At 35.7% G+C, this 14152-nt stretch overlaps 1 protein-coding gene across 1 annotated transcript in view; it reads left to right on the forward strand.

Annotated features, from left to right (window-relative positions):
- The window catches only part of P3H2 (prolyl 3-hydroxylase 2), a 159517-nt gene that overhangs the window by 112028 nt on the left and 33337 nt on the right, over positions 1–14152 (forward strand). Inside the window, exons 2-3 of the mRNA XM_030860839.3 lie at positions 5145–5297; positions 6720–6909. Coding sequence (XP_030716699.1) covers positions 5145–5297; positions 6720–6909 — 343 coding nt within the window. The remainder of the gene's footprint in view (positions 1–5144; positions 5298–6719; positions 6910–14152) is intronic.

Genomic DNA, 14152 nt, shown 5'->3' on the forward strand with positions numbered 1-14152 from the left:
TATCTACAAAAATGTTGGGTATCACCATTAATAAAACAAAATCCTCCCGCTTCATAAAAGAAAGTTTTTAGCCCATGAATTTTTAGTGTTCAGGATGATGTACATGCTGTAATCTGATGACTTCCTTCCCCCTGCATCTAGTGTGATTATGCTACTAATCAGAGCTTAAAAATTCTGCTGTGGCTTAGAAACAGGATGTCTTCACTGTCTATTTACATGTTTGGCAGTTGGTAAGAAACTTCATATGGGGTTAAAAATTCTCTAAAGTTGCTATATTGTGAAATTTAAGTAAAGAGCCAAGGCAAAAATATAGCACTGCATCAAACTAAAATGCATGATATTGGATGAATTCCCAAAGTTAGGGTGGGGAAAGTAGAGAAAGAATTCCTTTCCTTATTGAAAAAGTCGTTTGAGTACAAGAATGGAAATTACTTATTTCAAGCTTGATGTTTTATACTGGTTGTATAAAAGGCTTCAGAAAATGGAATGTGATCTTAAATATTCTCTTACAAAAGGAGGCAGTGTTCTTTTAACATCTTTATTGGAGTCTAATTGCTTTACAATGGTGTGTTAGTTTCTGCTTTATAACAAAGTGAATCAGTTATACATATACATATGTTCCCATATGGACGCAGTGTTCTTTACATGTTTTAATGTGTTTTAGAATTAGTCCCTTTCCTTTCTTGCACATGTCTTACAAGCTGTTCTAAACTCATACTCAAAATATTTGAGCTTCATATTTATGCTAATTCACAAGAGAGGGAACTTGTATATCTTTCCTAAAATAAGTTTGGAAATTTTAGAATTGTTTCCTTTTGGGCTATGCGTCCGCCTTCGGAATTGAGAAACTTTGCTATGGCAAGGATGGGCAAAAATGGAAAGGAAGAGAAAGTAATGGAAGAGGGAGGGGTGAAAAAGAGGGGGCAAACCTATGCTGTCCCACTTTTATTTTGTGATGTGAAAGCATTACCTCTGAGCTGGATTACTGCAGTGTTCTCCTGCCTGCTACCAAAGATCTGTTCTCCACATAGCAGTCTGAATTATCATTTGAAAATATGTATCAGGTATTTAAAATTCTTTAATCGTTTCCTCTTGCACTTAGAATAATGTTCAAACTCTTTACTGTAGCGTACAAGTGATCTGTTATCCAACTTCTCAAATCTCTCTTCTTAGTTTCTACTCTGCTTTTAAAACATGTCAAGCTTTTTCCATTTCAGGGCCTTTTTGCTTGACTTTCTTTTGCCTGGAACACTCTTCCTCCTCTTCTGTTCATGACTGGCTTTTCAACGTTTAAGTCTCAGCTCAAAAATCACATTGCAGAGACCTTACTTGACTAATTTATCTAAAGGAGTCCTGCTTTCACCCAGCCCAGCCAGCTCTTACTGAATTGTTTGTTCGTTTATTTTTTCATAGCACTTAGTGCAATCTAAACTTATTTTCATTAATGATTGGTTTACTTGAGGTTTGTCCCCTTGGATGAGACTGTGAACATCTGGAAAGCAGGATTTTTGTCTGTTTTGGCCATGTGGTTATTCTCATCGACTTTCAGACTTTCACAGTGCCTGGCATGGATTTAATGCAAAATAAATATTTGTTGAATAAATGAATGAGTGAAATAAAGAATTTGGTATGGCTGGAGTACTGAGCCTGTGTTTTCTTGAATGAGGGTTGGTAAATTATAAAACTTCTAGAAGTTTTTCTAGAACTTTCCTGGGAAAAGTTTGCATAGTGGTAAATAGGAAGTTATGCTAGAAAGATAGGCCAGGGGCCAAATCCTACAGTTTCCTGAATGTCGTGGTACATAGTTTCTGGAATCACCTCTGTGGTCAATGGATAGCTATTGACAGTTTCTAAGCATTTTTGAAATGCTCCTTTATTATTCATTATGCAAAACCATTTGTGTGTCAGTAGAGTCTGGTTCACTCACCAGTTGACTGAGTAACTTCCAAACATCAGCAGGGTGTTGATTTAATCAGCCTTTTTTCATGCAGCATGGCTGGCAGGAGAAAATTTTTGCCTTAGTTCTTCACAGCCTGAGATGAAGTGAACCAGTGCTTGTTGAAGGCATTTCTTACCAGTCGTTTCTCATATCTTAGTAGAGCAGCAGGCTCCCCCAAAGCATGATACCATCTTGTTGAATCATTCCCCTTCCTCAGTTGTTCTTTATTTTACAATTTACTTTTCTAATGCATAGAGTTACCGTCACATTAGAGTTACCTTCTCCTGTGGTATGTTTTAATTTGGTCTGGTCTTAAAGGAAATCCAGTTTGAAGCCTTTAAAGGCAGTTAGCTTCTTGTTTGTTGCAATGGAGTAGCAGGTAGATCCTTCCTTAGCTGAAGCCTTGTACTTATACGGCCTTATAATAATCTCCAGCTAATAGTACAGGCTTGTATGTGGCACACACATGTTCACCTGGACTTTTCCTACCACTTCAGATGTGTGTATCTAATTTCAAAAATGAACTACAAAGATATCAGGCTTCCAGTTAACATGATGGCCTGTTTTATATATAATCTCTGGCAGCCAATTCTAGTTTCCTGAACTGGTTCACAATAATTTAAAAGCCAGTTCATGAATAAGTTTTATGGATTAACCTTAAGTCATGGAATCTTCTTTATATTTATATTGGGGAACATGGTATTATGTTTAATACTGGGTTATAAATGGGGAAAGCACCAAATAAGCAAAAAACCAATGTGGTCAAATTTAAGAGAAGGAACCAGTTTATCAGTGTTGGCTAACAGTTTTCAAGAGCTACTGAATCACATTCATCAGTGATAATCAGTATTGGAAGCTCTCAGTGTGAATGATGACTTCAGAGATGTTGTTATTAAACTTACATCCTTCTAGTCCATTATAGCTTATGAAGCACACTCACATGTAATATACCTTTTGATTTGTGTGAAAATGTTTTGCTTCTTAGAATTTATTTTTTCTCTTTTCCTAGACATATCATAGACATCATCTATATGTAAAGTAGATGGAAAACAAAAAAATAAATAAGTCATGTGGTCCCTATCCTCAGAAAGTTCTACTAGGAGAAACAAATGTACTTAGGTAGGTGCCACATATGGCAGAGTATGATAAGTGCCAGTAGAAGAACAGGGATACGATGATATTGCAATGCTTGACTGTAGCTTTAGGGTTGAGAAAAAATTTCTTAGAGAAGGCAGGATTTAAGCTTGGCCTTATAGGATATGTTAGATTTCAACAAGAAAATCCAAGTGTCAGAGGATCTCTAGGTCAGTGGAACAGTCTGAGCAAAACATGAAGGTAGGAAAGTGCAAAATGTATCTATTTTCATTCAATGTTAATGGCTGGTGTTATAAAACTAGAGCATGTCAGTACTAACCTGTTGTGTTCAGAACTTATAGTTTGGCCCTTAAGTGGAGGCAGTTTCCACCAACCACAAGTACCTCACTATATCCTCATGAATTATGTGTCTATGGGAGTTGTAGACTATACATACCCAGCATTAATGAGAGTATATTCACATCCTTGAAATGAATAGATCTTATATAAATTATATCCAGTTGTTTCTCTTTAGGGTTTTAGTGATTTCTGAAGCACATTTATATATAATACACAATTAAATCATTCCAAAATCCTACGTAGTAGGTGGTGGTATGACAGTTTCTTAGTGGAGAACCAAGACACAAGCGTTTAAATGACTTTTTCCAGGTTCACTTGGTCAGTAAGTGTAGACACATACCCGATTTAGGACCTATTCATTTTCCTCTATAGCTATATGCTTGTCACTATGTAGTCATCCATACAGCTCATATTTGTCTGTGTTGGTGTATGAGAAATTGAGGAAATTTAAGAAAGAAACCAGGAATTCAAAATGAATGATTTTGACAGCAAAAATAATTCTGAAACCACAGAATCGAGAACAAAGGTGAAAGTGGCAAGGAAAGCTGATTTCAGGCAAGATTTGATGGAAGGAAGGCCAGTAGCGAAGAATATGCAAATTAAAAAGAAAAGGAGAAGGCTTTACTATTATTAGACAAAGTTAAGGATATCAGATCTTAAAATAGGGCAGTTTATGTTTTCTGTAGTAAGGGATACGATTCTTTATATATCATGAGAAGGCAGTGACTGGGAACTCAGGAACTTACTACTACTTTCTATTTCTTACTAATACTTGAGTGGCCAGACTATCAAAAGCCTACTCAGGTGAATCTTATATACCTTCCATGATTTTATATTTATTTGTTCAGTAACAGTGAGTTTCATTTCTTTATACTTCAAAATAGACCAAGCATAATTTGGATTTCACCATGAAAATGACTAGTACTAGTGTGAATATTCACTTTTCTGAAATGAGGCAAAGGGTTCTGTCTATAGACATTCTCCATGAATAAAGCATAGGGCAAAATGTATTAAATCAAGTAAATTTAATTACATTTTTTTACCAAAAAATGCATCATTGCACGTTACATGGAGAGCAGCTTATTAAGTGGTTTAAGAGATTTATAGTGTCTTTGTAGTTTATTAAAAATCCTTCCTTTTATATTAATGAGAATCCAACTTGTAAGTTTGGAATCAATTTCTCAATCAAAGGAATGTGGTATAACATTTTGTGTGCTGTATTTAGCATCTCTTCTGGATTGGAAAAATTTATTCCTTTTAACCTTGTGTTCTTCACATTCTAAAGCCTGAAAACAGATTTGGAGGAGTGGGAGGTATCCCTAATCTCATCCTTCAGAAAGTCACAGTTTATTCTTCCATTGTCAGGATTAAAGGCAAAAGGAACAAAAAGAAAAGAAGAGAAAATAAAAGACAAAAATATTGAAAATGTGAATTAGAGGTGGCCCAGCATTGGCAGATTTTAATTTTGATCAATCGTAAGACAAACAGAAGCATGTAGATTCAATTTGCCAGAAAACACATATGGCTTAGAAAAGAGGGAGAAGAAAACGAACTTGGAACAAAGCACATTCATCCATTTTCACCAATGCCAAAATACCCACATATCATTTTAGGAGCACTGTTTATTAACCTCTTGCCCTTTAGTGTGGAGGCTGGGTAGAGTGAATGTGAACTAGAACTCAGCCCTGACACTTTCTGTCTGTGAGACCTTGGACTGAACCCAGTTTAGAAATATTTGCCTTCATTTGATCCTCTTTTTTTCTCTTTATAGCTTAACCAGCTGGAAAAGGCAGTGGAAGCAGCACACACATTTTTCATGGCCAACCCTGAGCACATGGAAATGCAGCAGAACATCAAGAATTACAGAACGATGGCGGGTGTTGAAGACCTCCAGCTGGTAGATCGGGATGCCAAACCACACCTGGTGAGCTTTGGGGACCCTGTCCTAACCATGAGGAACTTAGTGCTCTTACCTTTCAATGGACTCAAAGCAAATTCCTATGAATGGATATCTCACATTGATTTCCAACGTCCAATACAGTATCATTTTTACACTTTCAGAGTTCCCAAGATGAAGTATTGTAATTCAGGGTTGAAAAATTGAAAGAAAAAGAAAATTAACTTAGAAAATCAGTATGATATGGTGAAAAGTAAGATGTGACGTAAATGTCTGTAACCCTCTCTGAGCCTCAGCACCCGCTCCAGCGCTTCAATTTTACCCACTGGAGTTGAAGCCCATGTGAATTGCTCAGGGTCACACCATGGTTTCCCAGCAACTAGTCCAGTGGCTTTTTCCACGGTACCTGTCCTTTTCAAATTTTGATTTTTTTAAGCTACATAATTATTCCTTTAAATGAAATCTTACTTGAAATTCACAGTGTGTTGAAAGGGCATCTTTTTCAATTGGATACATCACCATTCTCAATGTGTGGCCTCCAAGAGGACTGAAGAAAAGGCTAAGAGAGGAAGATTTTAGATGAAAGTCTTTTTTCGTTTTATTTTTTAAAAGAATGAACTATGTTCCCTGGAGCCACATTATTATGATGGTTTCCGTGCTCTTGTACATTGGATGTCTTAAGCTGAGTGCAGTTTAGGGGATCCTTTCTAATTACAGGAAGGTACTTCTTTCCTTCAACGCTGTGATCTGATCTGTGACAAATCTGTACTATACATTATGTAAATGGCTAACAAGTCAACTGCAAACCAACTGAATGCACAAATCTTAGTGTTGGTGCTGAAATCTATTCAAAATAGTCATCATGATCTCAAAGTTTGTTTCAAAATTTGCAAGCATCAAGTGTCAATCAAAACTGAAGATGGAACATTAATGAATGTTGAATTCTCATGTTTTAGGTGTACTTCCTTTTTAGATTTTTTGGTTCTCTGATAATTTTACCATACTGTTTCATTTAAATTTCTTACACACTAACTTTGCTTATGCCATTGCAATAAAATTGCAGTATACACACACACACACACACACAAAAATTTGAACCAGGCCTGGAATTGAGTGTCACGTCCACCCACATCCATCTTCCTGCACTTTGTTGCATGGCCCTACCTGCATTTAAAAGGGTTAGAAAATATAGTCTTGAGTGAGCTCAGGAAGAAAATGAAATTGATTGATGCCACAGCAGTAGGCTTGCTCAGTCAGTCCCTTCTCATTTACAATTAGTTGAAGCCAGGGGAGTTTCCCTTTATCTCCCAGTGCGATCCTTCTTTATCTTCCACAGCGCAAAAGAGTCCCACACCCACCTACCTAAGTGATCCAGAGTCTGCCTGCATTTTGCCATTCAAGTGCCCCTTGGGTGCTCTTTGAAAAAAATTTTTCTGTGTTTCTTTACAGGAGAGTTACAGTGAAGGAGTTAAACATTATGAGGCAGATGACTTTGAACTAGCTATCAAGTACTTTGAACAAGCTTTAAGAGAATATTTCAATGAAGATACAGAGTGCAGAGCCCTGTGTGAGGGGCCTCAGAGATTTGAGGAATATGAGTACTTAGGGTATAAAGCTGGTCTCTATGAAGCCATTGCAGGTAAAGTTTATTTTTTCCCTTGATTTCCTGATTATAGAAATACTACATGCCATCTGTAAAACTATTCCAATAATGTAGACGTATATATTGTAAAAAGTATAATTGTAAAAAAATTCTCCTATACGTATCCCATCCTCTCTCCCGTGGATTACTTTCCCTAGCTTAAATTTTGGTGACTATGCTTCCAAGCTTTTTCAGATACACACACAAATATTTAGGTACTTATTTATAATTATTATTTCATTTTATAAAAATAAGACAACACTGTAAATATTGATTTTCAGTATATGTTTTGTTTTTGTTTCATTTTATGCTTAACAATATATTGTGGACTTCTCATGTAAGTACATGTAGATCTACCTTATTGCATTATATGGGGAAAGTGTAATTTATTTGACCAGTCCTTTACTGATGAATACTAAGCAAGTTGCAGTTTTTTATTATGATTAATAATGTAGTAGTGAATATCTTTGTATAGTCTTCTTCTATTACTTAAATGAATATTTTGTTACATACGGGAATTTAATATACCGCTATTTAAAATAGTAGGTAAAGTTCATTATACATTAATTGGGGAGGTTGACTAGTTAACCATGTATGGTGGGGACTGAGTTCTCTGCTGCATATGAAAAAATACACGAAATAAATTCTATTATATTAATAATATGAGTAAAAATGGAACTGTTAGAAGAAAATGCAAGGGAATATTTGTATAACAGTAGGAAAGCTCTTCTTAGCATGATGAAAGACAAGAAATTTTAAGAAAAAGATAGATTTTACATAAGATTTATAAATATAAAAGCTACTTTAATCAAATTGATTTATAATAGCAAGTGGAAAAAGTTGCAAAATGTTTACAGGAAAACAGTTAATATCATTACTACTTAAACACAGACTGTGAATTATTAGTAGTACTGGTAATTCATTTCTTATTTATTGGTAGTAATAAAAATAAGCAAAATTTATTTAACAGTTAAAATATACAGAGCATTTTATATAGCTATATCTCTTTTAATCCTATAAACAACTCCTTGTAGGTATTGTTATTCACCCTCTTCTCCCCTTTTAAATGAGGAATTTAGACCTCAGAAAGATTAAGTAATGGGATTAAGGTGAAACTGGGAATCAAACCTAGGTTTTTCTCACTCTAGAGCCCATACTTTGAAGATCTACACAGTTAAAAAATGGGCAAAGGTTATTTATTCAATAATAAATGTTTAACACATATTTGTTGAGTGCATATTGTATTCCAAGTTATAAAACATGAAAAACAATGTTCAACTTCTCATATACTCATAGAAATGCAGATTAATAAAGTCAGTTTTCTTTCCCCAACTTCCAATGTTTTCTGTCTTCATAAAAAGCATCACTCACCTAGTAGCTCAAACCAAATCCCTAGAAGTTATCTTTCAATCCAACATTTCCTTCAATTCTTATTCCCCTCCGACTTGTTACCAAACTTTGAAAGATGCTACTTCCTAATAGCATTTGAGATTTCCTGGTTCCCTCCACTCCTTTTGCTACCACCCTGGTTCAAATCAACACTATATTTTAACTAATTCACTGTGATAGTTTCCTTGCTGGTCCTCACGTTCTGATCAGGTTTCACTCTGTAGGCAGACAGAACAGTTTTCCAAAAAACAGAAAGTCTGCTCACAGATATGCTGAATCACCCCCTGCCACGCCACTGGCTTCCATTGCACTTGAAATAAAACCCAAAACCTTTAACAAGGACTTTCATGACTGCGTACTAGTGTTCATCTGTACTTATTTTAATTCCTAAGGTACGCCAGGCTCATTTCCACTTACAGACTTGAAAATGTTGTCTTCTCTCACTTGGCTATTGCCCTATCTTGTTAAGTGCTTAATCCTCAGTGCCTACTTATGGTGACTGGCAAATAGCAGGTGCTTAGTGAATATCTGTTAAATGAATGGGTGGAAGGAAGAAAGGATGAGGGAAGGAAGGAAGGAAGGAGACGACCTATCCATCAATCACATTGCAGAGATTAAAAGGTTAATAATACTATACATTTGTGAAAATATAGGTCTTAAATTGTTGAGGTTTTTTTTTTTTGAATTTTATTTTATTTATTTTTTTATACAGCAGGTTCTTATTAGTTATCCATTTTATACATATTAGTGTATATATGTAAATCTCAGTCTCCCAATTCAACACACCACCACCCCCTTCTGCCATGTTCCCCCCTTGGTGCCCATACATTTGTTCTCTACATCTGTGTCTCAATTTCTGCCCTGCAAACCGGTTCACCTGTACCATTTTTCTAAGTTCCACATATATGCGTTAATATACAATATTTGTTTTTCTCTTTCTGACTTACTTCACTCTGAATGACAGTCTCTAGATCCATCCACGTCTCTACAAATAAACTAATTTCATTCCTTTTTATGGCTGTGTAATGTTCCATTGTATATATGTACCACATCTTCTTTATCCATTTGTCTATTGATGGGCATTTAGGCTGCTTCCATGTCCTGGCTATTGTAAATAGTGCTGCAATGAACATTGGGATGCATGTGTCTTTTTGAATTATGGTTTTCTCTTGGTATATGCCCAGTAGTGAGATTGCTGGGTCATATGGTAATTCTATTTATAGTTTTTTAAGGAACCTCCCTACTGTTCTCCAAAGTGGCTGTATCAATTTATATTCCCACCAACAGTGCAAGAGGGTTCCCTTTTCTCCACACCCTCTCCAGCATCTGTTGTTTTTAGATTTTCTGGTGATGCCCATTCTAACTGGTATGAGGTGATACCTCATTGTAGTTTTGATTTGCACTTCTCTAATAATTAGTGATGTTGAGCAACTTTTCCTGTGCTTCTTGGCCATCTGTATGTCTTCATTGGAGAAATGTTTATTTAGGTCTTCTGCCAATTTTTGGATTGGGTTGTGCGTTTTTTTAATATTGAGCTGCATGAGCTGTTTATATATTTTGGAGATTAATCCTTTATCCGTTGATTTGTTTGCAAATATTTTCTCCCATTCTGAGGGTTGTCTTTTCATTGTGTTTGTAGTTTCCTTTGCTGAGCAAAAGCTTTGAAGTTTCATTAGGTCCCATTTGTTTATTTTTGTTTTTATTTCCATTACTCTAAGAAGTGGATCAAAAAAGATCTTGCTGTGATTTATGTCAAAGAGTGTTCTTCCTATGTTTTCCTCTAAGAGTTTTATAGTGTCCAGTCTTACATTTAGGTCTCTAATCCATTTTGAGTTTATTTTTGTGAATGGTGTTAGGGAGTGTTCTAATTTCATTCTTTTACATGTAGCTGTCCAGTTTTCCCAGCACCACTTATTGAAGAGACTGTCTTTTCTCCATTGTACATCCTTCCATCCTTTGTCATAGATTAGTTGACCATGGGTGCATGGGTTTATCTCTGGGCTTTCTATCCTGTTCCATTGGTCTATATTTCTGTTTTTGTGCCAGTACCATATTGTCTTGATTACTGTAGCTTTGTAGTGTTGTCTGAAGTCAGGGAGTCTGATTCCTCCAGCTCATTTTTTTTTCCCTCAAGACCACTTTGGCTATTCGGGGTCTTTTGTGTCTCCATACAAATTTTAAGATTTTTTGTTCTAGTTCTGTAAAAAATGCCATTGGTAATTTGATAGGGATTACACTGACTCTGTAGATTGCTTTGGGTAGTATAGTCATTTTCACAATATTGATTCTCCAATCCAAGAACATGATATATCTCTCCATCTGTTTGTATCATCTTTAATTTCTTTCATCAGTGTCTTACAGGTTCCTGCCTACAGGTCTTTTGTCTCCCTAGGTAGGTTTATTCCTAGGTATTTTATTCTTTTGGTTGCAATGGTAAATGGGAGTGTTTCCTTAATTTCTCTTTCAGATTTTTCATCATTAGTGTGTAGGAATGCAAGAGATTTCTGTGCATTAATTTTGTATCCTGCAATGTTACCAAATACATTGATTAGCTCTAGTAGTTTTCTGGTGGCATCTTTAGGATTCTCTATGTATAGTATCATGTCATCTGCAGGCAGTGACAGTTTTACTTCTTCTTTTCCAATTTGTGTTCAGTTTGTTTCTTTTTCTTCTCTGATTGCCGTGTCTAAGACTTCCAAAACTATATTGAATAAGAGTGGTGAGAGTGGCCATCCTTGCCTTGTTCCTGATCTTAGAGGAAATGCTTTTAATTTTTCACCATTGAGAATGATGTTTGCTGTGGGTTTGTCATATATGGCCTTTATTATGTTCAGGTAGGTTCCCTGTATGTCCACTTTCTGGAGAGTTTTTATCATAAATGGGTGTTGAATTTTGTCAGAAGCTTTTTCTGCATCTATTGAGATGATCGTACGGTTTTTCTTTTTCAATTTGTTAATATGGTGTATCACATTGATTGATTTGCATATACTAAAGAATCCTTGCATCCCTGGGATAAATCCCACTTGATCATGGTGTATGATGCTTTTAATGTGCTGTTGGATTCTGTTTGATAGTATTTTGTTGAGGATTTTTGCATCTGTATTCATCAGTGATATTGGTCTGTAATTTTCTTTTTTTATAGTATCTTTGCCTGGTTTTGGTATCAGGGTGATGGTGGCCTCATAGAATGTGATTGAGAGTGCCCCTTCCTCTGCAATTTTTTGGAAGAGTTTGAGAAGGATGGGTGTTAGCTCTTCTCTAAATATTTGATAGAATTCTGGTCCTGGACTTTTGTTTGTTGGAAGATTTTTGATCACAGTTTCATTTTCATAACTTGTGATTGTTCAGTTCATATTTTCTATTTCTTCCTGGTTCAGTCTTGGAAGGTTATACCTTTCTAAGAATTTTTCCATTTCTTCCAGGTTGTCCATTTTATTGGCGTAGAGTTGCTTGTAGTAGTCTCTTAGGATGCTTTGTATTTCTGCGGTGTCTGTTGTAACTTCTCCTCTTTCATTTGTAATTTTATTGATTTGAGTTCTCTCCCTACTTTTCTTGATGAGTCTGGCTAGTGGCTTATCAATTTTGTTTATCTTCTCAAAGATCCAGCTTTTAGTTTTATTGATCTTTGCTACTGTTTTCTTTGTTTCTATTTCATTTATTTCTGCTCTGATCTTTATGATTTCTTTCCTTCTACTAACTTTGGGTTTTGTTTGTTCTTCTTTCTCTAGTTCCCTTAGGTGTAAGGTTAGATTGGTTATTTGAGATGTTTGTTGTTTCTTGAGGTAGGATTGTATTGCGATAAACTTCCCTCTTAGAACTGCTTTTGCTGCGGCCCGTAGGTTTTGGATCATCGTGTTTTCATTGTCATTTGTCTCTAGGTATTTTTTGATTTCCTCTTTGATTTCTTCAGTGATCTCTTGGTTATTAAGTAACGTATTGTTTATCCTCCATGTGTTTGTGTTTTTTACATTTTTTCCCCTTTAATTAATTTCTAATATCATAGCATTGTGGTCAGAAAAGATGTTTGATATGATTTCAATTTTCTTAAATTTACTGAGGTTTGATTTGTGACCCAAGATGTGATCTATCCTGTAGAATGTCCTGTGCACACTTGAGAAGAATCTGCTGTTTTTGGATGGAATGTCCTATAAATATCAATTAAATCTATCTGGTCTATTTTGTCTTTTAAAGCTTGTGTTTCCTTTTTACTTTTCTGTCTGGATGATCTGTCCATTGGTGTAAGTGAGGTTTTAAAGTCTCCCACTATTATTGTGTTACTGTCAATTTCCTCTTTTATAGCTGTTAGCAGTTGCCTTATGTATTGAGGTGCTCCTATGGTGGGTGCGTATATATTTATAATTGTTTTATCTTCTTCTTGGATTGATCCCTTGATCATTATGCAGTGTCCTTCCTTGTCTCTTGTAACATTCTTTATTTTAAAGTCTATTTTATCTTATATGAGTATTGCTACTCCAGCTTTCTTTTGATTTCCATTTTCATGGAATATCTTTTCCCATCCCCTCACTTTCAGTCTGTATGTGTCCCTAGGTCTGAAGTGGATCTCTTGTAGACAGCATATATATGGGTCTTCTTTTTATATCCATTCAGTGAGCCTGTGTCTTTTGGTTGGAGCATTTAATCCATTCATGTTTAAGGTAATTATCGATATGTATGTTCCTATGACTATTTTCTTAATTGTTTTGGGTTTGTTTTTGTAGGTCCTTTTCTTCTCTTGTGTTTCCCACTTAGAGAAGTTCCTTTAGCATTTGTTGTAGAGCTGGTTTGGTGATGCTGAATTCTCTTAGCTTTTGCTTGTCTGTAAAACTTCTGATTTCTCCATTGAAAATGAATGAGATCCTTGCCGGGTAGAGTAATCTTGGTTGTAGGTCCTTCCCTTTCATCATTTTAAATATGTCATGTCACTCCCTTCTGGCTTGTAGAGTTTCTGCTGAGAAATCAGCTGTTAGCCTTATGGGAGTTTCCTTGTATGTTATTTGTCATTGTTCCCTTGCTGCTTTCAATAATTTTTCTTTGTCTTTAATTTTTACCAGTTTGATTACTATGTGTTTCCGCATGTTTCTCCTTGGGTTTAACCTATATGGGACTCTCTGCGCTTCCTGGACTTGGGTGGCTATTTCCTTTCCCATGTTAGGGAAGTTTTCGACTATAATCTCTTCTAATATTTTCTCAGGTCCTTTTTCTCGCTCTTCTGCTTCTGGGACCCCTATAATGCAAATGTTGTTGCATTTAATATTGTCCCAGAGGTCTCTTAGGCTGTCTTCATTTCATTTCATTCTTTTTTCTTTATTCTGTTCCGCAGCAGTGAATTCCACCATTCTGTCTTCCAGGTCACTTATCCGTTCTTCTGTCTCAGTTATTCTGCTATTGATTCCTTCTAGTGTATTTTTCATTTTAGTTATTGTATTGTTGTATTGTTCACCTCTGTTTGTTTGTTCTTTAATTCTTCTAGGTCTTTGTTAAACATTTCTTGCATCTACTCGATCTTTGCCTCCATTGTTTTTCTGAGGCCCTGGATCATCTTCACTATCATTATTCTGAATTGTTTTTCTGGAAGATTGCCTATCTCCACTTCATTTAGTTGTCTTTATGGCGTTTTATCTTGTCCCTTCATCTGGTACATAGCCCTCTGCCTTTTCATCTTGTCTATCTTTCTGTGAATGTGGTTTTCTTCCACAGGCTGCAGGATTGTAGTTCTTGCTTCTGCTGTCTGCCCTCTGGTGGATGAGGTTATCTAAGAGCCTTGTGCAAGTTTGTGTTGAGGTTTTTTAGAGGGGTAATTAGGAAATATCTATCAAAATTTAGACTAAGAAGTAAACTGAAAATCAATGTG

This window comes from Globicephala melas, chromosome 4 (assembly GCF_963455315.2).
Source record: "Globicephala melas chromosome 4, mGloMel1.2, whole genome shotgun sequence".
Lineage (NCBI taxonomy): Eukaryota > Metazoa > Chordata > Mammalia > Artiodactyla > Delphinidae > Globicephala > Globicephala melas.